At 40.1% G+C, this 26248-nt stretch overlaps 1 protein-coding gene across 4 annotated transcripts in view; it reads right to left on the bottom strand.

Moving 5' to 3' along the window:
- The window catches only part of il1rapl2 (interleukin 1 receptor accessory protein-like 2), a gene marked incomplete at its 5' end in the record, with an annotated part of 503103 nt that overhangs the window by 210252 nt on the left and 266603 nt on the right, over positions 1-26248 (bottom strand). For all 4 annotated transcript variants that reach the window (XM_032510844.1, XM_032510846.1, XM_032510845.1 and 1 more), the window contains 2 exon segments: positions 22833-22936; positions 24751-24920. In XM_032510844.1, the coding sequence (XP_032366735.1) occupies positions 22833-22936; positions 24751-24920 (274 nt within the window).

Raw genomic sequence — 26248 nt, 5'->3', positions numbered from 1 at the left:
TTACTTGAGTAAGTTTTTGGAAAAATTGTACTTCTAGGAGTAGTTATAAATCACAATACTTTTACTTGTACTTGAGTAGATTAGTGAAGAAGAAACTGTACTCTTACTCCCGCTACATCAGCTACATGAGCTCGTTACTCGTTACTACTCGTCTCATTGTTTTCACCCCCGCGTACGTCTCATTTTAATGTTTTATTTGACAGAGAGAGAGAGTCTTCCGCTGAAGGCTCTACCACGTGACTGTGCTTAACCATCACATCGTTGTTCAGTCATGTGACCATACTCGCTTCAGCAGCGCGACAGGTTAGCTTTACAGTCCTAGCAAAGACCTCAAAGCAAAACGTCGCCAAGGCACGCAAACCTGGAGGACCCCCCCCCCCCCCCCCCCCCCCCCCGCCTCATAGTGAAAGCATGGTTACCTTTTAGGAATAGTGTGAAACAGCAATACATCGTGCGGCGTCTTCAGTGTCGACCAAAACAAACGGACATGTGAGCGTTCAACAACTCAACATCTACCTGAGGAGACGTAGCGTTAGTTTTAGTTTCTGCTGTGGAGAGTGGATCTTTGTCTTTTAGGTTACATAAAGTATGTTTTACACATGCAGTATCCATCCAAATTTATGTGACAATCTCTCACTTAAGCTATTTTGTAATTAATAAATTAATTTAATTTATTTTATTGATTGGATGGACTATAATTTGCCTAAATAGATTTTTTATTTTTGTCTGTCTGACTGATGCTTGTGTTAAGAAATAAACAGACGTTCCCAACAGTTACTCACTACTAGTTTTTTTTTCATCAAGACCTTTTTTACTCTTACTCAAGCTAATTTCTCGGTTTGCACGTGACTACTTTACTTGAGTCATATTATTCTAAAGTAACAGTACTTTTACTTGAGTACAATTTTGGGCTACTCTACCCACCTCTGCTCACCACTAACTAAACTAGTCAACTAGCCAGAGAGCCAACTGTCACGCCTAGCTCCCGCTCCTAGGTCATGTTTTTGGTTTTCTTTCAGATATCATCTTACTTTACATTTACTGTTTTATTTTGAAACTCACTGTCTCTTTCACTCACGTTCCTGTCTATGTCGGACTTCATGCCTGTTCGTTTTATACCCTTGTGTTCCAGCCCGTTTCCCGGTGTGATTAGTGAGGTTTTTTTTTGACTTGTCTGCCGGGTTTTGACCTCAGTCTTTGCCTACTGTAATGAACTTTATGTTGTATCAGCCAGAGCTCTCTTCAACTACTACAACTGCGGTAGAATACTGCAGCACAAATTTTAACAGGCACCAAAAATACAATCACATTACTCCCGTATTAGTCAACCTACGCTGGCTGTGCGTCACGTCCTGTATTGATTTCAAAAATTTTAATGACCCCCTATGTGCCTGGGCGCTTCCTTAGATCAGTGGATGCAGCTACTTTGGTTGATCCAAGATCCAGGCTGAGAGCCCCAAGACTCTGGAACACTCTGCCTACTTAAATTAGACACGCCCCATCATTAGTATCTTTAAATCACTTAAAACTTACTTTAATAGGAAAGCGTTTTTGATTAATTAATACACTTTTGGGTTTATCATCTTTCACTGCCATTGCCCATTTACTGTATATCTTTGTACATTTACAGGCGTAATGTGTGTGTGTATATATAGCTTTATGACACCTCTGTTTTTAGTATTTTACTTCATTGTTGTTGGCTGTGTTATTCTTGGTTCTAGTTGCTGTTTTTTCTGGAAAGCACTTTGTAACTTTGTTAAGAAAAGTGCTACAGAAATAAAGTTTATTATAGTTTTTTTTGGGATACTGTTGCCAGATTTCGACTGCGGCCTGTTTTTGACTCTGCCTTTGCCCTGTGTTTTTGGACACTAAATAATTGTACCACTGTTACATAAAATAAATCCCCTTTTAGACTTTAACTGCGTGTCTGAGTCCTGCAGTCTGAGTCCCTTGTTTGCCCAGCCTGACACTAACCAGTCAGCCGGTGAAACCAGCCAGACTAACAACCAATCAAGTCGTCAACCATGCAGTCAAACATCCAATAAAACTGCAACTTTGTCAGTCATTCCACCAACAAGTCAGCTCGCCAATCTGCCTGCCACCTAACCAAGCAGTCACCGACCGTTCCAAGTCAATACTCCAGCCAAGATGTCGCCAAGTGAAACAACCACTACCCGACCCAGCTAGCCAGCCAGACAACCAGCCAGCTTTTCAGCCAGATTGTCAGTCATTTTCCCACACAGAGAGCATGTTACATTTCCATCTAATGTGAAGTGAAGAGTGGGCAAAGCCAGAGGCATGAAATCTCTCATCTCACGCTACCGTGTTCACTATCAAACACTCATTATTTTGTTCTCTCAGAGTCCTTTTCTCTATCGATTTGTCCTCTGTCTTCCAAATTCTGTGTGTGTGTGTGTGTGTGTGTGTGTGTGTGTGTGTGTGTGTGTGTGTGTGTGCCCACTTCTTTTTGAATCTCTTTCTGCCCAACTTTCACAGATAGTCGAGTTTTGCAGGATGGAGGTTTGGTGCAAAGTCTTTCACGCAGTGTCACAGCCTAAAAAGTAAACTGAGACTTCTTACTGTGTGTGTCAATTTCCCTCTAAGTGGTGTGTGTGTGTGTGTGTGTGCAGTGGTGTCATATCTAATCACAGTGGGTGTATAGGTCTTGGGCAGTCACAGCATGCCCTCTCCCCCTACTGAGGTCCTTATACATGTACCTGCAGAGAAAATAGATTTTCTTTTCTCCTGCACTCACTCCTCTCTCTCTACACCCTTCCCCTCTTTCTCTATCAACCATTTGTTTTTCTCTCCATCCATTTACCCATTCTCCCCATCCCTCCAATTTAACTACTTTCTCCTTGACTCTCTTTACCCTCTCCTCTTTCTCTCTCTTTGCCACCCACCTGCTTTCATTTCTTTCTCCTTCTCCCAGTGCACATCTCTCTTTCACTGTATCTCGCATCGCAGATTTTTTTTTTTTATTATCCAGTTATAGTCTCCTGAGAGAGAATGCCGCTCCACCTTTGCTTGTTCACCTTCGGTTTTATAACAGTGTCTCCAGGTTGCCCCCCCCTTTCAAGTTCATGTAAACCCACACACTCCACAAGACACACCAGGGATGTGCAGTGTTTTGAAAATAAATAAAAAAAACGATCACAGCAGTCCATATGAAATGAGGCATTATAAACTTCAGCGGGTGATGGGGGTGCAGCAATATGCACTGCAGCATTTTGTTTTACAGAAAAACATTAAAAGAAGATGCAAAACTATTTTCTTTACAGCTACAACTATAAAGAAGCTGGAATGGTTTAACAGGGAGTCATCCTATATTTTAAATAGAATATAATACCACAGAATTATTATATAATACCTGCTTGATCATTATCTGTCCTTTTCTATGCAATTCTGTGTTATCCAAAAGTCTGACAGTGTGATAATGAGCGGAAACTCACTACAAAGCCCAATAAATTCTATGGGGCGCTGCAGATTCTGGAGAAAATTCTCTGCAGTTTCATATACATACATTATATTAAAAATATATCAATTCTAGCCATTGCAAAGGTGGAATTTCAATCACATTTAAATTGAATAAGAAAGAAACAGAGAGGCTGTCAGACAATCTGCCAACCTATCCACACATAACATATAACCAAAAGCACAGTGTCGTCTGCAAAACACAGCAGTATCTCATGTTGGAGGAATTGTATGCATCAACATCTAAAATATCCATCAAATGATATCCAACCAATATCCTTTTCAGTCGATGAAACTGCAGTAGAGGCTGCCAGGAATAGCACATTTTATGTTTTTCGAAATTGAAGAAATGTGCAGATTATTTATTTTTTTATGACGACTTAAAGAAAACCGTATGAATGCTTGTCACCATTCTGTGGCCGTTTTACATACATGTAGCTAGTTATCTAGGATATGGTGTTGCTATTCTTAATCATGCATACAAACCTTTAATTGGTTGATTGCTTCTCCATCTCCTAAATTGTAGATATGGTGAGGATATTAGGACTAAAATCAGCCTACACATTTTTAGAAACAAAAATCCAGAAATTGCATGAAATGTGTCAATGATTTTGGAAAGTGCTCAACAACATCCACCGGCAGCTTATATTTGTCTTTAGTCAGATTAATATTCTTGATGACAACAAAGTGAAGGCAGGATGTCTGAATGCTTCAGGGGCTTGTCGGTGGGCAGCTACAAAGCTCCGGGCAGACCCAGGGCATACTCCATGAATTAAAGAGGCCTGGGCCTCTTTGTGGAGGTCAGGAAAGGGATCAATATTGAGGGTGAATGACAATCATTTTGCCTTAGGCCAACAGAGTTGAAACATGCATTTTCAATACAGCTGATGCATTTCTCCCTACAAACAAGACAAAACAAGAAGTAGTTCTTCAGATATTCAGTTTTCCTTCATAAGCAGGGGGATGACTCCTGTGTGAACTCATCAAACGCTTTTGGTCTCTTTAACTCAGAGATTTTCACATCTGATAGTCCAAACCAAGGTCCGGACCAAGGCTCATGTTTTTGTTTGTGGTTTCACACTACAGTTATGAGCACACTCAAGAACTATACATGACATAACTGCGTACTGTCATATACTGCACAAGATCAGAGTCTCCCGATACTTGTAATTGATTGGTTTGTAGACAGGATTACCCATCCTCTCATATCCTCTCCTATGATCCTCTCTCTGCTTCAGAGTTTTTTCAACTGACCGCTGCTCTCCCCGTTCTACTGCTGCTTTGTTCCGAGAATCAAGCCACAGGAACTTTACTCGGGTTTTAAGGAGCTGGAGCATTCATTCAGACACAAACTAAAACCTACTCTACATTTACCACCACTTAGGTAAACTGCTGATTTATTCTTTGCTCTGATATCAGACAGTGGTTTGCTTTGAGCTCATCCAACGCCACTCTCTCTCATTAAGTACACACTAAGCAATGAGCTATTCCTTAAAGGAGCTACGCTTCTCTTACAAAAGAGCTTCCTGTATTTGGTCAATGAGTCCGAACCATCCAAAAAGAATGCTTTCACGCTAGAAATGATCCAGACCGTGGTTCAGTTTGATCCGGACCAAGACTACCTCTTTTGGTCAGACCAAATTTTGTCTGTATGGTCCGGACCATGATCCGGGGATGGTGTCACATATGTAACTTTGGTTCGGATCAAACTGAAAAGTCAGAAAGTTTGAACCAAACGTGGTTTGTGTGGTGTGAAAGGCCCCTAAGTTCCCCCTTCATGACAACTGGAAAATACACTTAGGCTTCAAGTTCTGCATAATTAAGGGCATTGTCACTTTGAGTGACAGGAGGCTAGCCGCTAAGCTAATCCGAGTCACTGCACTTGACCTCTTGGCTGTGTTTGTGCCTTTCGGAGAATCCTTCATGGAGACATCTGACACATAGGGCCCTATTTTGCACCCAGCACAGCGCTAAGCCCAACGCAAGTGTTTTTGCTAGTTTAAGACAGACTCAGTATGTCAACTTTCCGTCTTAATTAGCAAATGCACCTGCGCCCATCTGTGCACCCATGGGCGTGCTGGTCTTACAGGGAGGTGTGTTCAGGCGAATTCTTGGCGTATCGCTATCTTGAGGCAGTGGAAAGTGATCCTGCAATTGTCTAACAAAAACCTGGTCTAAAGTCAATAACACCGCATTTCATTGTTATTTTAACACATTAATAAAATCGACTAGGCTCCTGCACAGCGCATGCACACTTTGCTTGTTACAGTTCTTATTGTTGGAACAGCCGACATCAGGCACTGCCAAGAAGGCAGGGAGCCACTGGGAGCAGCACGCTTTGAGCTTCATTTGGCTCTTCATCCATAATTAATAGACTCTATAGAATGTATGAATATCATTTTCATATTTATTTGTAAGAAATGGCAACAATTAAAATTAATATAAAAATATTTGAAATACAAAAAAGAAAAATCCAGGGCTGTGACTAGATCATTTTTTTAATAATAATTAATTTTGTTTATTGATCCCCAGTGGGGAAATTATAATTTACACTCTGTTAGTAATCACTACGCATAGGCCTGAATACACACACACACACACACACACACACACACACACACACACACACACACACACACACACACACACGCACGCACGCACAGGACCTATTCATGCACTAATGGAGTGTGGTTTGGGGGGTCCACACACTGCTTTGGTCCATACGTGGACTTAAACCAGCACCCCTCCGGTTCCCAATCCCCTACGGACTGAGCTACTGCCCCCCCAATCAGATCATATCCACATGATATCATATCTATATAATAGTTCTATAATTGTTCCACTGTCCAATATATCATTTGTGTATATTCTTTCCCTTCTTTCTGCAAAAATTCACTGTTTAGACAAAAAATGTATGTAGTGATATGCACAATGTGTAAGCAGTATGGGTGTGAAGGTAAAACATCACACCAATTTCTTAAAAGTTAGGCATATTGGAGATGTTATGGCTGCAACTGAGATTAATCTGTTTTGATTGTGCCTGTATTAACATGGCCTCATGTCAGTTAAAATTGATTTTCTGGTGGAAAAGTGAGAAAGTCGCTTTTATCTCAGGGCACTCGCAGTGGTCGTATATAAAAAAAGAAAAGGCAAAATATGAACAACAATAATCACATCAAAAGGGCAACAAATACATTTAAAGACATTCTCCCATTTCCCTGGATACAACCTTCTAGTAATAACATATGGCCCAGTTGGTGGCTCCCAACTATAGGATAGGAGGTGTTGTGCATGTGTGTGTGTGTGTGTGTGTGTGTGTGTGTGTGTGTGTGTGTTTGTGTGAGAGAGAGTAAGTGTGCATGTGCGTGCATTAATAAGAGACCCTGAGACAATGACAGACACCAAGCCCTAATTAGGTTGTCATGCTGAGAGAGAGGGGAAAAGAGAAAGCGAGAACGAGAAAGCGAGAGAGAGAGAGAGAGAAAGAGCGAGAGAGAAAGAGAGCGAGAGAGAGCTTATTAAGGAGGATAGGTGTCAAGCTCTGGGAGGAAAAGGAGGTGGGAGGAGAGCAGAAGAGGGGGAGGGTGATAAGACTAAGAAATCTGTTCAGATAGATCAGCCGAGTGGAAGAGGATAGAGCGCGATAGAGAGAGAGAGAGAGAGAGAGAAAGAGAGAGAGAGAGAGAGTGTTATAGTATAGTTATAGCTAATAGCACCATATCTATATATATATATGGGTGCAATCTATATCTTACCCTCAAACTCCCCCTATTACACTGAGGAGATTTTTCAAGAACATCAAAAGGAGTTAATTAATTTCCAGTCATTGGGCCACATCTTAATATGTGGAGATCCTTTTTCCATATTCTTGCTTCAACGTCCACTTTGAGAGACACACACAGAATTTGTTTAATATCTGCAATTATATCATAATCATCCTGTGTATTAATTCAGATGTATTTACTCCTTGCTGTTGATATGTATGTTTGTTCTTATGCTTTGGCAACACAGATGTATTTTTTGTCATGCCTTCCACAGGCAATAACACTCTTTAACACGTCCTCACTGGGTGCTGAGAAGACCCAGAGACCCCCCAATACTGCACTAATGCAACCTGCACAATAGGTTTATTTACGTTTTAGCATACTATTTAAGCTGTTGCACATTTTGTTTCCCCATCCTGTATATATTCAAATATTTGTTCTTATATTTTATTTCTATTACTATTTCATGTATATTGTATGTACAGTATGTATATTGTATCCTAGTGTTTCATTTATATATTCTGTGCTGTGTGACTGATTTTTCAGCTATAGCACTCTAATTTCCCATTTTTGGGGATCAATAAATATCTATCTATCTATCTATAGAAAGATGAAATTGGAAATTGGGAGAGAGCAAGAGAGAGAGCAAATGGAGAAATATGGGACAGAAGCAAGAAGCTAAAGAAGAAGAACATGAGATGGAGGAGACAGAGGTGTAGAGATGAAGGGACAGCGAAGACATGGAAGGTGGTGAACAAACAAGGATCAAGTAAGGGGGGGGGGGGGGGGGAATGAGGATTCATGCCACAGCTGTTATTCTAGAGAGCAACCAAAACCGTCTAAACCGTAGCATGCTAGCTCGTTCTCAATGGCAACACACTGGTACAACACACACTAATTGACCATAATCTCCAAAAGAACTACTTCCTGTCCCTGTTCTGCACGTATTCCTCGTCTAGAAGAAGTCTCCCAGTTAATCCGGCCTTGGACTGACCAAAGCTGGAGAAAGAGTTATCTAGCTGATGGGATCTTACCTAGCTACTGCACATGTGCAGCTCCCAACAAAGATAGAATAGTACAGAAATGAGATGTCTCACTCTGTAGCTAAAACAGGACCTAAACACACAGGGTGAAAACAGGATCTGCAGCCATGTGCAGTACAACAAAACATATGGTGTTTTTTGAAAATGAAACCATGGCAACCTATTCTGGTACAACCTCAAAATACAATTATGAACCTGAAAATGGGGGTAATTATAAGCTGCTTGCAAATCAACCTATACAGTCGTTTTCTGGGTTAGGCCGATCTGACATGTCACTGTTATGGCTTGAAATAACAAAAAAAAATTTAATTCTAAATGGTTATGATGACTTTTAATCCTAATTATTAATAATACAAACAAAAATGTGAGAACCGCATGAGACAAATTCAATTTGATTGATTTTTTTCCACTCTATCGTTGATAGTGTTCTTCCATACCCACCTATTATATCAGCTATTATTCCAAGTGATCTCACCTCAGCATCTCCTTTGTTCTTGTACCAGATGAGGGCGCAGCTTGGCGTTGGTTGCCATGGTGTAGTTGGTTCGGATGTAGCTGTGAACAAGGCACATTTCACTCGAACAGGTTCCAGCCAAAACATGGTACTCCTTCAGATCCACCGACCAGTCTATGAGCCATCCACTGTTAGGAGAGAAAACAGACAGAGGAATATTGAGAATGTGGTGATAGATATATAGAACATACAGATATAGAATGGAAAGACTCCATATAGAACTCTGCTTTAAACTGCAGGGCAAGAATCATTGATGAAAACGGGAACAGGGTTAGAAACCAAATAGGTGGGAAGCAAAACATGAATGATCATCAAAATAAAATTGTTATGGGCGATTCTTCATAAAGAAACATGCTTGGCGGGGAGAAAGAGTGATAGGGAAAAAAATAAGACGAAAAAGAGAGGTGAGTGACAGGGAGATTGTTTTGTTTCTTCAGTAATATTGTTCTCTACCTTCAAGGCAATAAAGCATTGAATATGAAATTGAGAATTTGTGTGCGTGTGTTGTCTTCTATGAACGAGTTGGAGGGGGCAATAAAGAATAAGAAGAAGAGAAGAAGAGAGATAGATACAGAAAACGTGTATGTTAAAGGCATAAATAGAAAGAGTGACAATAATGGAAAAATAGTGTATCGGGAGCTGTAATTGAACATCTGAAAGAAAGACAAATGACGGATTAATATAACCTTTGTTTTTATTTCACTTTTAACCAAATGTTTGCTTTTATATTTGTGTTGCCGGATACTTTGCATGAAACTGAAATAAAGACAGAGAAAAGGTGAGCAAAACTGAGGAAAAAGGACACTAATAAATATCGTGTATTAACGGTTGCCTGGGACTGCATATTTTAACAAAGTTGTCTATAGAACATGATTCAAAGTTATATTTTAGTTTTTTACAGTTTGATTGTATACTTTGCGCACAGAGGTTGTTTTGGGGGCCAACAGAAGTTCAAGTTATCACTTTTATCTTCATTTGAAGTTGTTTTTGTGACTTCTGTACACTTTTCACGACACTTTACAATTTTTTAAGTTAATTTTAACGTTTTGACCTTTCTGACTAATTGAGGAGCTTGTGTTGAGAGAATTTCTAACAAAAATTATGTGTCTTAAACTGTAGCTATACACTCATTCCTTTTGTTAATTAGGGGCAGTGAGCTGCCAGAAAGTTTCTCTCTTATTTTTAGGGATTTATTTCCTGAGAATGTGGGAGAGACGTGACAGTAGAGATTCAGAGAAATAAAGGAAGGGAAAGCAAAAAAGAAGGAAGAGGGTGCTGCGATGTCGGGGTGAGACCCGGTCGCCGGACGAACAGAAAACAAGTCGTAGATGGAAGACAAGTAAGAGCTGGTGAGATGTAGAAGTCAGGGAGGAAATTGACAAGGAGTTTTCCCAAATGGACTTGCTTCTTCCACCCCCCCCCCCCCCCCCTTTCTGCTCCTTCTCGTCTGTCCTTTTGGTCCTCTGACTTCATTTTCCCCTCTTATCGTTGAGGCACAGATACATGTGCTCCGTTTAACTCAAGCCTTCAGGCCCTTTCCCTCTGAATTACAGCTCTACCCTGCAGCAATAAAGCCCCTTGGATCGGTCATCTGGCCAAAAGATACCTCCTCACCCTCACTTCATCATTGTCCTCTTGGTATTTTTGTAAGCATACTGGAAATAACCAGTGCACAAGGCAGCATTGTGTATATGAACGCATAATCCAGTTAAAACAGAATTAGCACCATTTTAACACAATCTGACTCAGCCTAGGAAAGGATTTTCCCGGTGTGGGTTTATTAAAGTCGATCTCTAATCTCTTAGAGCTGTAACATTCCCAATTTCGCTGTACAATTAATTGTCTCAGAAATAATTGCGATTAACAATACAAAACCCCAAGTCCAATGAAGTTGGGACGTTTGTGTTAACGTAAAAAAACAAGAATGTATGATTTGCAAATCCTTTTCAACCTATACTCAATTAAAACCCTACAAAGCAAATATTAGCATTTGAACTGATTTTTTTTTGCAAATATTCACTCATTCTGAATTTGATGCCTGCAAAACGTTCCGAAAAGCCGAGACGGGCAACATGACTGGAAAGCTGAGGAATGCTCAAAAAACAGCTGTTTGGAACATTCCACAGGAAACAGGCTACTGGGTCAAGATTGGTAAAATTAAAGGAGCATCCCAAAAGGATCAGTCGTTCACAAGGACTAATTCAAATAGTTAACAGTTTAAGAACATAAAGGCTGCTAACTCAGACTGGTGTCGGATCTCGCGTGCCTTAAAGGGCCAACGTCCTACAACTAGATACAGGGTACAAAGAGTCCTGTTAACTCAGTTTAGAATCGTATTTTTTTCCTTTAAGATTATTTTTTGGGCATTTTCAGCTTTGATTTTGATAGGACAGATGAGACATGAAAGGGGAGGGGGGGGGGGAATGACATGCAACAAAGGGCCATAGGTCGGAGTCAAACCTGGGTCTGTTGCGGCGAGGAGTAAACCTCTATATATGGGCGCATGCTCTACCAACTAAGCTATCTTTCCTTTCCTTTTGAATAAATATATGTAAATGTTTTAAAATTCCTATTCAGACAAAGCCCGCCCACTTTCCGTGCACATAGAATACAGATATTTCTTTCATGTATCATAATCACATAACGCAGCGTTGCAGCTAACCCTAGAGAATACACCCTGATGTGGCTACGCCCCTTGTACCATTTCTGCAGTCTCAAGTCAGATGTTCTTGCTGGATGTGGATTGTTACCGTGGCTACCGCTGTAAATCAATGTACACGTGTATAAGCACTCTGTAAAATGTGCCAAGTGTAATTTGTGTCGAGTTAAGTCACATCAAAGATTTAAAGACTTCATTTGCATGAGTTTGTGGCGCAGATTTACGGCGCCCACACTTAATTGGTTACATTTATAGATTTAGCATATGCATCAGGTCATACAGAGGCAGGAGAGATTTACTGTAGATCCGCGTACACGTGCAGATTTATTACCAGATATTCTGAAGATTAGTCATAAAACTGAAAAAGGTGTATGTTTGGATTGTATGTGTGTGGAAAATCAAGTAATTAATAGATCAGCCTGACTTTGTGGTTGAAATTGACACAAATTGAAGGTGCGAGTGCAGTCCATTCACACCTAACACAGAGGATCACACACACACACACGGTATCACATTAACAGAAAATCATATAGTTTGGTCTACTGGACTAATGCCTTTTATTTCAGACAACACACACACACACACACACACACCACACACACACACACACACACACACACACACACGTCATAACCAAAGCAAACTATAATTCATTCATAGCTGCTTCTGCTCGTGCATGCTGTGTATTAATCTTTGCAGGTGAGTGTAAGTGCATGAGTGGGAGTGTGTATATAAGCCTGTTGGTGTGTGTGTGTGTGTGTGTGTGTGTGTGTGTGTGTGTTGTGTGTGTGGTGTGGTGTGTGTGTGTGTGTGTGTGTGTAGGGTAGGTGCAGCTGCGTGTGTCTGTAGACATATTAAATGTGTGGGCGAGGTGTTAGCATGGCCAGATATATCATTCCAGTCAGCTCTATTTGCTATGGATGTTCCCAATGGCAGAATGAAAATAACCCTGGATAAATGGCATAAGTTTCAGAGTTGGAAAAAGCAAGAGTTTTTTTGGGGGCAAAAACAAATATTGGGTTGTACTACTTCTTTGTTTGGATGACAATTTTATCATCAGGTTTCTCTAAAAATGTATCTAAAGTGAAAAAGTAAATACAAATGCTTAGAATAAAACTGTCATCTTCTCAAAAATTCTGATATTTGAGAGACAAAGTATACAAATACAGGGTTGGAATCATTACTTTAAAAATGTATTCTGATAAAATTACTAACTACCTGAAGACATGTAGTCAGTAATCCAAGTATACAATAATAAAGTAAAAACTGGATTACCTTCCGTTACTTTTGGATTACAATGTAGGTTTTGTAATGGACTTGTGTTCATCCTGAACCATTTGGGTACAGGACGTTCAGATGAGTATACAATATTGGTTTTGCACGCCCAAAACGTCAAAATATTCTATTTATTTTGAGTACTCACACTCGTGGAACAGAAGTCTGAAGCTGGAGTTTTATCCGAAAGTAACGCACCATCAAATTAACCCAGTTAGCCAGTTTAGTCAAGCCCATTGGACACAAATTAGTTTCACTACTGTATGCTGAAATTATTGATCTGAAGCCAAGTCTGTCTGTGGAACGAAACCAAAACTGACTGGAAGCCTGCATACAGTTTTTGGATAATTGATTAATCAATCAACGTTCATTTCCATAGCGCTTTACAGCAACCAGCAGGTCTCCATAGTGCTTTCCATCAAGCTCCAAGAATAAAACAACAAAACGTACATAGAAAGAACACACGAATCCAGTAAACCTAAAACTGTTAGATAAAAACAGGAGGATACTACGTATTAATGCTATTCTTAATAAATACGTTTTGAGTTTGGATCTAAAAAGAGCTACATCTGTATAGTGCAAATGTCAGGGGTAACTTGCTCCCAAGTCTTGGGGCATACTGTGAAGGCGTGATCACCCCCCCCCCCCCCCCCCCGAGTTTGTACCTCAACGTGGGACTTCTGAAATCCAGTTGATTGGATGAGCACATTGACCTATTGTGGTTGCGAAGGGTTAAAATCTCAGACTGGTTGATGACGAAACTGAAATCTAAATACATTACTGGGTCAAAATAAGTACATATTGGTGTGGCTGAACAAACCCGTGGAAATATTAGAATAATTCAAATGTGTGGGTCGAAATAACCTTGTTCTGGGTGTTGAGTTTTTGCTCATTGATTCATGAAATTGTATTCAGCTGCCTTTTATCCAAAATGTCTTCCAATAAGAGAATTCCACCATGTTGGTACAAACAACACCACCAATCACGTAAGAAACTACAAAGTAGAGCCTGAACGATATCTCGGGGGCCGATATTATCGTCCGATATTAGGCATTTCCCAATATATCGGTATCGGCATTTATAATGGCCGATTTAACCCTTGTGTTGTCTTCCCATCAACCTGAAAAAAAAAAAGTTTTGATCAATTATTACTATCGCTTTCCCCCCAAATTTTGGTCACTTTTTGTTGTTTTTTCCAAAGTTTTTTGATATTTTTAATGTTGACATTTTGACATTTCGACGGCCCATTTTTTGTGAGAAAAACATTAACTGAAAACAGGTCAATTTGACCGAAGGACAACATGAGGGTTAAAAAAAAATGCATTCATCATTATCATTTATAATGAAAAATAAATGATTCTGATAACTGAATAATTTAAAAAATAAAAAACGGAGGGTCAACCATGTTACGAGGATTGGCGTTGCAAAGTTTGTCCACCAGAGGACGCTCTACAACGTCCCTGTGTGATGGCGTAGCATAGTCTGTCCACCAGAGGACGCTCTACAAGTCCCTGTTAGTGTTGGCGTAGCATAGTCTGTCCACCAGAGGACGCTCTACAATGTCTGTAGTGATGGCGTTCCATAGTCTGTCCACCAGAGGACGCCCCTAAAACGTACCGGTTGGCAAAACTGATTCTTTTTTTTGTTACTGTGTTTTTGTTGTCAAAGGACTTTAAGTTTCATCTTAAGTTTATGTTAAGTCTTATGTAGGGAAATCGGTTTTGTGTTTTTGTTTTTGGATTTTTTTTATACTGTATATCGGCCAATATATCAACATATCAGGCTTTTAAATAATCAATATTTGTTCGGGCTCTACTACAAAGTGCCACATGGAAGCGTAAGTTGGTTTGGTGCTAGACTGATCCAAATGGGTTAAAATTGCCCTAGTATTTTTTTAAGAAATGGCAATTACTGGTTCTCCACAATATGGAGAAGTATGGAAATGAGAATTAAAAACAGAAATCAGTATGAAATCTTTAAAAGTGACCAGTATATCATAGTGGAGCATGGCGGGTCTAGCTTAACCTTAACTAAGAGGAGATACTAATGAAATGAGCTCCATAGGTTTAATGTGGTTGACATTGTATGAATAATTTATTTTTGTACACTTTGTAACAACTTGATATACGTAGTAGCATAGCATTTTACTCCTCACTTAACACATTTTGTTTTATTGCACCACTTTGTGGTGTAACTCCACCATTCAGTGCTATGTAGTTAGGCTTTTCACGTTTCAGCAAGTATTTGTGTCCCTGCACTCTCCACTTTGTCCCTTGTGCATGTGTACATGCATGTGTCTACATTAATTTACACATTACTCAAGTCATTTACATATTGTATTCATTTTCAGTTTGCCATAATTTTACAATTGCTTTTATGTAACATTTCAGCACTTATTATCAAGCGGTTGAGTACTTTTTATTTTTATTTTTTTTTATTTGAGAAAAACAAAAGGGGACAATTAATGAACATTTCACAAATGTAAATATGCCAGATTGTAGCCTTAGGCTAATTTCCATCTGCGACCCCCTGGCAGGTTGATGGTACAAAAAAAATAATAATGCATACAAATACACTATACACAGGCTATATACAGAGAAACAAGGACAAAAACAGTGATCACGTCATGTCAGAACAGACAGTCACAAGAAGAATGGAGAACAAAGGACATATAGACAAAAAAAAAACATCGACTATATTACACAAACCACAATTACTGGTTGAATAAAAGCTCACAGTCCTTGCTTCTTTGTCTGGTCCACCATTCAGGAATGTTGGGAGGAGCCCGGCTATTTCCCTGTATTTATTGGCTGATGATGTCATGACATCATTGGACCAACAAACTGATTGTGCTTTTAGTGTTTTCAGAGATATTTCATGTGTTTGTCTGGAAGTTATGTAAAGTGAATTTTCGTGTAGATCATGGATATATAATTAAACCGGTGCAGATTCTAACCAGCGGCCAGTTTAGCGATGAACAAAGAAGTTGTGGAACTGAAGCGTACATTGTCCAATTTGGCCAAATTTTCTCATGATTTAAATGTCCAGGCCTGAGGACATTTATAGGCAAAAAGGACTTTAGTGATAGCGTCCCCTGCTGGCAACAGGAAATCAGCCTTATATGACAAACATCATCCGCTTTACATCAAATTATAATGTGTGGTCTACATGTGATACCGAGCCGACCCTTTAATTGAACACCACCCACTATGTTTAAGCCGCGCCCAGTTGCGAACATTTGAACCGTTAAAGGTAGACCCTTGTGTCAGGTATCCTTAGGCTCGTTCGAGATGACTGCGCCTCGCCTGTAAAGTAGACGAGAGCAGGCGGCAGCAGCCGGGGGCGGGGACAAAAAGCTGCGGAAAAGTCGGACAGTTTCCAGCCGATTCCAGCCGCCTTCAGGCTGGACGGCGGTGACAAAAAACACTGTGTGCGATTCCAATAATAAATATAATCAGACCCAATATAAGCTTGTACACAGTCTCCAGTTGTTTATTATGACAGAGTAGCTGTCAAAGTGCTCTACATGCGATCTGTTGCTGATTTTAATTAACAACAGACTGTAGAGGATCCGTGATCTGATCGGATTTAGTCTCTTCTGCACTTCTAAACTTAACTATCAGCCACACAACATGTGTTCTGGACAGAATAAGCCTTTAATCAGACAAATAGCAATTAAAATCCCTCCGATTCAAAAACAGTAAAAAGTTTATATAAACGTCATTATGTTTTTAAACCAATCAGGTGTTAAATCAGCTGCCAAGCCGGTGTTTCCCAGCATGCTCTGGGTCCGCCTGGCTCTTGCAGTCGGTGAAAAGCAACTGCGCCGCCTGCGTCTCAGAACTGCGGTTCGCTTGCTCTCGTGAGATTTCCGTTGCACGGTGCATGACGTCAGAGCAAGTCGGGATCAAGTCGGACACAAATCTAACCGGCATGCAAGGGCGCCGATCGCCGGTGACGATTTGCGCCGACCTGGCTCATCTCGAACGAGCCCTAATGTGTGGTCTACATGTGATACTAGCCGACCCTATCATTTAACCACGCCCACTTACTCAAGACACTCCCCTTTCATAACATTTGAACCGTTTAAGGTAGAGCTTTGTGTGTGAGGTGTCATTGAACTCAGTAGAGAGTTCTTCTTCATTGGTGATTGTTTTGCCCGCCCCACTATGTTTAAGCCACGCCCATTTTCATAACATTTGAACTGTTAAGGTAGACCATTGTGTCAGGTATCATGAACTCAGCAGAGAGTTCCTTATTCATGGGCGGGTTTGGCCGCGCCCTATGATTAAGCCACGCCCCCTTGTGAGGTATCATCGAACTCAGCAGAGACCTTTTTATTGGTAAAGGTTTGCCCGACCCCTATGCTTTGGTCTGGCCCCCTTTCACAGCTAATTAGTCTTGTGTAGGTGTCATTGAACTCAGCAGGGTGCCCTTTTCAACTGGGGACGGTTTGAAGTGTGGGCCAAGGGCTTTAATGAAGCTTTTAATTTTTTTTTGTTTTTTTACCAATGATTCACTAAATATCTCGTTCATACGTTACTGCTGAAGGTGACTACAACAAAACAGGCCGAGAGCATCAAAACAGAAAATCCATGTTATCTACTACTTTACAAATAAAATGTAAATGTCATAGGAAGTGATGTGCATTCTTTTCATAAAACAAAGTTCTTAGAAATGTCTCAGGATATATTGCACCAGAAGTGTATGATTGAACTTCCGTTTTTGTACAGAGGGAAAGAAAATCACAATACTATCAAATCCCTATACTTTTGTAATCACAATTTCTGAAAATCGCAACAAAAAATGTATTGGCACTATGTATCGTGAAAAAAATCCAAAGGGGACAAAAGCATAACGTTAATTCATCTGCAAAACATGAACATCTAATAAACTAACGACCAATACTGATTACCAAAACACGTTAAAACCACAATATCAACAAAACAACATAAACTACATGAAATACATAAAACAGCATTTATGAACTTTAATGTGTGTGAGTGGGTGTGTGTGTGTGTGTGTGTGTTGTGGGGGGGGGGGGGGGGGGCGCTCTACTACAGTAGTTAGCTCATACTAATGTTTGTGGGAACTCTTTGTGTATATATTTTACCTTAAAGGCTACCAACAGATGACATGAATATAGTTTAACAGTGCTATTGAACATATAATAAGAATATATGTTTATTATATTTAATAGCTGGAGGACTGAGTTATGTAGTTTGTGTAGGATGCAGCATATTTGGCTCAAGCCTGTCTCAAACGTAAAGCCCTTCAGAGCCTCTGCCTGTCTGCACACCTCCCACAATCCCCGCAATACCGCTACAGCTGCTGCCATATAATAGCTTGACCTGACACACACAACACACGCACACACCACACACACAGTAATGATAAATTCAAAACATACAAACACCACTCTCACAGAAAAAAAAAAAAAAGAAGTCAGACACCAAACACACGCACACGCGCAGGAACAGGGCACATAACCAAAATGACATAGCGAGTACAACATACACACACAAGTCTATCACCAGTGCGGGCAATTTACCCAGGTGAGAGGGAGAAGGCTAGAGGGAAAGAGAAAAAAAAAAAGAGAGAGAAAGAAGTGGTGAGAGAACAAGATTCGAATGAGTGTGTTAGAGAGAGAGAAAGCACCCGCCATTTGGCCCGTGTTTTGTGCTGATGTTCAATTTCAGCACACAGCCGACTTGATGGTTACTTCTTTCTCTGGACACATTTTAGGAGATAGGCTTTAGCCAAGATAGATCTCTGGATATGTGACGAGAGGACATACTGTGTGTGTGTGTGTGTGTGTGTGTGTGTGTTGTGTGTGTGTGTAAAGAGAGAGAGACACAGAAGAGTCATGGAAAGAGAGGGACAGAGTGTTTGCCATTTTCAAAATGACCCCTAAAGAGTTGCACCAACCAGTGGAGTCACTCTACACACACACACAGACACACACACACAGACACAGCCACAACCACCAAAAACACGACACGCCAAAGAATCTATTTCGTGAGCTGTATAAATATGATAAGCATGTGTGGGTTATTGCCTTCATTCAGTTCTATGGGGACAACAGCATCTATCAGCATACAGGCTGTATTGACACACACACAAACACACAAAACACACCACACAAACCACACAATATAGCCCACAGCATGGTAAAAACACACACATTCACAACAAAGGCCAGCGATGATAAATCGAGTTGACCACAGTCCTCCCTCTGTCAATGCTACAAACAGACTGAAATGTATTCACCCCCCCCCCACCCCACCCACCCCACACACACACACAACACACACTAGTGACTGCACTGTCAAATAACCCACATTGTTGAACAAAAGAAAGAAATAATTGACATCTATTAAAACAAAACTGCTGCTGCGTAACACGGGCAGCCACAGGATGTCAAAATTAACTTATATCTGGTCCACAAACACACTTACCGATAACATGCCGTCTCTCAATAAAAAACGCCTTGAAAGATTTGGTGTAAGTTCAACACGATACTAAAATTTTCAGGATCAGGTTGGTAGACTTCAGATGATGAGGGCCAACGCTCAAGCACACGTGACACCATGGCGCCGCCTGTAGGGGCGCACGCGCTTAGTGCACGCTCGGATACTCTCTGAAACTACAGCGGGCGTAAAAAAACCAAAATAATCTGTGAATAAGTATAAGAAGATCAGATAAGTAAAGAAGAGCAGTAGTAAAAACATCCATGGTCAACACCAACGTACACGAAACTTATTATCTACTCTAATATTAATGTTACTGTCGCTTATCTCCAAGTGGAAATGACTGTCTACATAGATAGATAGATGATGATAGATAGATATAGATTAGATAGATAGATAGATAGATAGATAGATAGATAGATGTCACTTTATTGTCCAAAGACACGGAAATTTGTCTTGTTTTACAAGCTCAACAAACTATAAGACAAAACTACCTGACACCAAAAGCTAAAAATGTAGGGCATCATTAAAAACATAAATAATGAATAATAAAGAGGGGGCTCAGCCCTGCAAGAGGGGTCATGAATACTAAATATAGATGGGGGGGGGGGGCTGTCACTTCTTGGCTGCGCCTTCCCTTGTTGATTCAGCAGAGAATTGACAGAGGAGCCAATGGGGTTTTATAGTTGGTCTTTCTGCAGTCTGGGATCTATATCGCCCCCCCAAAGGGCAGGAGGTGGTGCCCCATGCAACACAGGGAAGATTTGTCAGTGACGGAGTGCGGTACATGGCGTCAGTGAACGCGTTCTCCACTGAGTGGCCCACCAATTTGGAATTTGGATTCCCAGGAGCAGTCGAATCGTGGCCTTTAGATGAGCTGAGAGGCCCCGAAACCAGACTGCACCTCCATACTCAGGGCGGCTGTGGCTTAGGCAGTATAGGCAAAGTAAGGGCGCAAACCACCAGGGGGCGCCCGGCCTGTGCTGTACCTGTAAGTAGGGTGACCAGAAGTCCCGGTTTCGGGGACAGTCCTTATTTTGCGACCTGTCCCCGGCTGGATCTCCCCGGAATGATCCCGGGTTTTCACTGGAAGACCCGAAATTGGGAATGAAAGAAAAAACGTAGGCTCCAGACCGATCTAATCTTTAACGAAGGTCGACCTCCTCCTTAGAAATCCTTTCCATAATGTTGTCAGCACACTTAGAACATTAATCTGAGGTTAGCGTAACAAGCATTTATGAACGTAAATACAAGCTGGCCACATTATCCTATTAACTTACATTGCAGCGATCTCGTTTAATACTGCATCAATGTCAAAGGAAAATATGTCCTCAGTAGTTTTGTTGTATCTGATTCTCAATGAGCTGTTGCAGAAAAACCTTGAGCAGTAAAGCAAAAGCTGTCGATAAATGTAGTTCAGTAAACATTACAACATTATGAAATATTGAGACTTTCTATCTTGAATATTAAGACTTCTATCTTGAAATATTAGGACTATAAAGGACTTTCTATCTTGAATATTAGACTTTTCTATCTTGAAATTAGGACCATTAGGACTTTATATTTGAATATTAAGACTTTCGTATCTTAATATTGGATTTTTATCTTGAAGTATAGGAGGATTTTTTATCTTGAAATATAGACTTTCTAGCTTGAAATATAAGGACATTTATCTTGAAATATTAGACTTTTATCTTGAAATATTTGGGCTTTTTATCTTGAATAATTAGGATTTTCCTATCTTGAGGTGGAGTGGAGTGGAGTAGGAACTAGCAGCAGGGGTGGGTCTGAGGATGATACCTTGGGGGGCTCAGCCCTAATGAGAACAGTCTAGGTCTAGTGTCCCGTTTTAACGTTTTACAAAAATAAAAACATTACGTGTTTTTGGAGGTAAATACGCTTCTGAGCTGAAATGTCCCCGGATTTTGTCTGAGAATCTGGTCACCTTACTATAACGTCACCTTAATTAAAAACAACCCGACTTCTTTACCTGCATCTAATCTCATAATGTTCAAAGCGTCCTAAACGTTGGTGCCCAGGGGAGGAAAAAAAGAAAAGTAGAGAGGAAAACGTGACAAAGACAGAGGTAATGTTACAGTAAAGTGTGATGTAATGATATTTTTTGCTGTTGCAGAACAATGATCGATAATACATAGCCGTTAGCATGATAGTTGGCTAAATCAATACAATAGCGAGCGCTATCTGTTAGTTTAACATCATTAACTGTACAGTGATGCAAGGGGGGCCACCTAAATCTTGCCTAGGCACCAAATTGTTTAGGGACGGCCTGTCCATACTGCAGGTGCTTTGAAGTGTTGACATAAAGAACTAGTTGACTGGCTTTAACACTGTAGGAAAACACTCTTTCCATGAACTGTTTTTTTTTTAGCTTTGACAAAGATCACTCTCATGCTTTTCCTGCAAAATGTTTTTTTTTTTGCCCCAGTGTGTTGTCTCTGTCTGACCACATATTTAAAGGCCATATTATGAAAAAAAACAATTTTTCTAAAAATTATCCATCTGTTTTGATGAGATCCGGTCTCTGAAGTCTCCTTCGTCTTCTTCTCCGGGTGAGCTGTTCAACAGTCTGCACGGCTTTCTACGTCACTAGCCGAGTGAGGTGGCTACGTATAGCATGGTAGCTCATTGTCAATGGCAAAAACTGCTAAACACACACTAGTTGACCATAATCTCCAAAAGAACTACTTCCTGTCCCTGTTGTGCAGGTACTTTCACAAGTCCCCTGGTCTAGAAGAAGTCTCCCAGCTAATCCCGGGACTGTACCTACAAGCTGTAGAGAAAGGGTCACACACACACACACACACACACACACACACACACACACACACACACACCTCAATAAATGTAATTGAGTAATGCCAAGAGAGTTTTTGTTCTACTGACTGACTACTCTGTATAGTAGGAATTCAAATACATAGCAAAATTCCATAGTGAATATCTCAAATTAATAAAATAGTCTATTTTTTAAACACCATTCATCTGTGGTTTAAAATTATATGAATCTTCATTACCTAAGGCAGGGGGCATTTTCCTCTTAAAATGGATACGAGAGGTTTCTAATAACAATTAGTTTTATACAAAACACCAACAAAGTGCTGCTATTTTCCAACGCAATGTAAATGGGCCACCTATAAACAGACAGGAGACTGCGAGTCAGAAATCTATTCCAAAGGTGTTCCCATGTGATGACATCACAATACTGAGCAACAAACTTTAAGAGCACTGCTGCACGTCAGTCGGCCCAAAGATATTTTGTGTGCTCGCTGGTAAAACTCTTCGCAGAGGTTGTTTAGTCTTATGAAGCAAATGTGCTGTGACTGAAAATGATTTTTCTAAATAAAGTTTAGGTTTTGCACAGTTTAATTGGCCCTAGGTCCCATGTGGGGAGAGAAAATGTATCTATACATACATATGTATCTTCACAAAGTCTTATAGTCAATAATGCATCCAGCTCAACCAGAAATAATCACAAATTGTGCTTTGCCTTGGAGAATCAGGAATATTCCCCGAACCCATTTTTAATCATTCTACTTTTTCGGGTTGACTCATAACAGTGTCAAGTTATTGTTGTAGATGTGTGTGTTTATGTGTTTGCGTGCGTGCACGGGTTACCTTAGTACACAGGTGTAGAAGCCATTGTCTTCCATTTCAGCAGATCTGAACCAGATGGAGTCGTCTTCTTTACTCAATCTATGCCCTGAGAAGATGATAGGCTCCTAAAGGACACAGTAGAAAATACAATGTTGAAGCAATACAAAAATCATGACTGAAATGATGACCGTTATTCAGATAATAGTGTTTTGAGTGGAGAAACATAAAGTCCGTAAACTCTCTCTCTGGTAATAACATAGGCGGGGTGCGTGGGATTTCCCCTTTTCTGGTCTATAGTGCGATTAGTGCACGTCATAAAAGTAATGCGGGGATGACAGTGAAGTTTAGGCAACAAAATGGATCATTAATTTAAGGAAAAATATTGTGGTTTGAATTAAGACACTCCCAACGAACAAACAAGTGTTTCCTAGGTGAAAGTGTTTTGTTTTCGCCTCCACTCTCCGGCTTGAAAGCGCTGTGTTTTATGTTGACACCATGTGTCATTTTGAGCTTATTTTCCATTGAATATTGAATTTGATTTGAAAGTGTTTTGGCATGCCTGGTTGAGTGGCACCCATGGTGCTGAAAGGGGGATTTCATTCTGGCATGTTTTGTTTTATTGTGCATGATCAAAAAACACACGGACCAAAGTATGGTGGTGGACTGGTAGATGGAGACGTGCCAGCTCACCTCCTGGGCACTACCAAGGTTCTCTTGAGCAAGGCACCGAACCCCCATCTGCTCGGGGCGCCTTTCTATATGCAGCCCCCTCACTCTGACATCTCTCCACGTGTGTGTAATTCATGCCTGTTTTTGTAAAGTTAAAGACAAAACCTCCCCGTTTACTTTTACATTTACACTTGAAATGAACCTCGGTCTCCTAGGTGACAGTCCTGTGTTTGTTTGACCCATCCATCACTCTAACCTGCCTCCTAAGACGGACATTTTGCAGTCTTGTACTTCGTCATGTTACTTTCTGCTTTGCTCTCAGAATGCTGCTATACTGCTAAGGCTACTAGCTACCTCTACAACTACTACTACTACTAATTGCTGCTTGAGAAAACAACTTATATGGGCGTTTTTGGGGGAGGACAGTCTCTTATGTTCCTATAGATAAAACTACATTCTTAATTACTTTGAGGAAAAAACGTATTTTACAGCGACGTTGTGAATTTTACCAAAACAACTTGGCTAGATTTAGGAAAAAGTCAAGGTTTGGGTTAAAATAAGTTTTGATTTACCGAAGTTAGTTAAGTTCGCGGTCCGGTAAGTACGGTCTCCTGGGTGACATTCCTGTTGTTTGATATTACCCAACCTGCCTCTTTATGTGCAATTTGGAGCTCTTATACTTTGTCACTTCACTTCCTCGCTTGCTCTATGATAATTACTACGGATACTAGAGGTTGCTGCCTAACAGTAAATAGAAAATATGGGTCGTTATAAGCTGCTTGCACAATCAACATATACGGTCGTTTTCTGGGTTTCAAAAAAAACGTATTATCCCTCAACTGGCGCACGTTGTGAAATGGTGGAAGGATTAGGCGCTGTAAACAGTCATAGACATGTTGCAAGTGTAGTGATAGAAAAAATAGTGAAAAGTCATATTTTGGGTTAAAAAAAGTATATTAGTTTAATTTACGTATCTAAGTAAAGTACATCAGTATGGGTCATTATAAGCTGCTTGCACAATCAACCTATACAGTCGTTTTCTGGGTTAGGCCGATCTGACATGTCACTGTTATGGCTTGAAATAACAAAAAAAATAATTTAATTCTAAATGGTTATGATGACTTTTAATCCTAATTATTTAATAATACAAACAAAAAATGTGAGAACCGCATGAGACAAATTCAATTTGATTGATTTTTTTCCACTCTATCGTTGATAGTGTTCTTCCATACCCACCTATTATATCAGCTATTATTCCAAGTGATCTCACCTCAGCATCTCCTTTGTTCTTGTACCAGATGAGGCGCAGCTTGGCGTTGGTTGCCATGGTGTAGTTGGTTCGGATGTAGCTGTAGAACAAGGCACATTTCACTCGAACAGGTTCCCCAGCCAAAACATGGTACTCCTTCAGATCCACCGACCAGTCTATGCAGCCATCCACTGTTAGGAGAGAAAAACAGACAGAGGAATATTGAGAATGTGGTGATAGATATATAGAACATACAGTATATAGAATGGAAAGACTCCATATAGAACTCTGCTTTAAACTGCAAGGGCAAGAATCATTGATGAAAACAGGGAACAGGGTTAGAAACACAAATAGGTTGGGAAGCAAAACATGAATGATCATCAAAATAAAATTGTTATGGGCGATTCTTCATAAAGAAAACATGCTTGGCGGGGAGAAAGAGTGATAGGGAAAAAAATAAGACTGAAAAAGAGAGCGTGAGTGACAGGGAGATTGTTTTGTTTCTTCAGTAATATTGTTCTCTACCTTCAAGGCAATAAAGCATTGAATATGAAATTGAGAATTTGTGTGCGTGTGTTGTCTTCTATGAACGAGTTGGAGGGGGCAATAAAGAATAAGAAGAAGAGAAGAAGAGAGATAGATACAGAAAACGATGTATGTTAAAGGCATAAATAGAAAGAGTGACAATAATGGAAAAAATAGTGTATCGGGAGCTGTAATTGAACATCTGAAAGAAAAGATCAAATGACGGATTAATATAATTCCTTTGTTTTAATTTCACTTTTTCAACCAAATGTTTGCCTTTTTATATTGTGTTGCCGGATACTTTGCATGAAACTGAAATAAAGACAGAGAAAAGGTGAGCAATAACTGAGGAAAAAGGACACTAATAAATATCTGTGTATTAACGGTTGCCTGGGACTGCATATTTTAACAAAAGTTGTCTATAGAACATGATTCAAAGTTATATTTTAGTTTTTTACAGTTTGAATTGTATACTTTGCGCACAGAGGTTGTTTTGGGGGCTCAACAGAAGTTCAAGTTATCACTTTTATCTTCATTTTTGAAGTTGTTTTTTGTGACCTTCTGTTACACTTTTCACGACACTTTTACAATTTTTTTAAGTTAATTTTAACGTTTTGACCTTTCTGACTAATTGAGGAGCTTTGTGTGAGAGAATTTCTAACAAAATATTATGTGTCTTAAACTGTAGCTATACACATCATTTCCTTTTGTTAATTAGGGGCAGTGAGCTGCCAGAAAGTTTCTCTCTTATTTTTAGGGATTTATTTCCTGAGAATGTGGGAGAGACGTGACAGTAGAGATTCAGAGAAATAAAGGAAGGGAAAGCAAAAAAGAAGGAAGAGGGTGCTGCGATGTCGGGGTGAGACCCGGTCAGCCGGAACGAACAGAAAACAAGTCGTAGATGGAAGACAAGTAAGAGCTGGTGAGATGTAGAAGTCAGGGACGGAAATTGACAAGGAGTTTTCCCAAATGGACTTGCCTTCTTCCACCCCCC

The sequence above is a fragment of the Etheostoma spectabile genome, unplaced genomic scaffold, assembly GCF_008692095.1.
Source record: "Etheostoma spectabile isolate EspeVRDwgs_2016 unplaced genomic scaffold, UIUC_Espe_1.0 scaffold273, whole genome shotgun sequence".
Lineage (NCBI taxonomy): Eukaryota > Metazoa > Chordata > Actinopteri > Perciformes > Percidae > Etheostoma > Etheostoma spectabile.
Note: the sequence above shows the minus strand (reverse complement) of the source record. Positions and strands in the feature narration are given on the sequence as shown.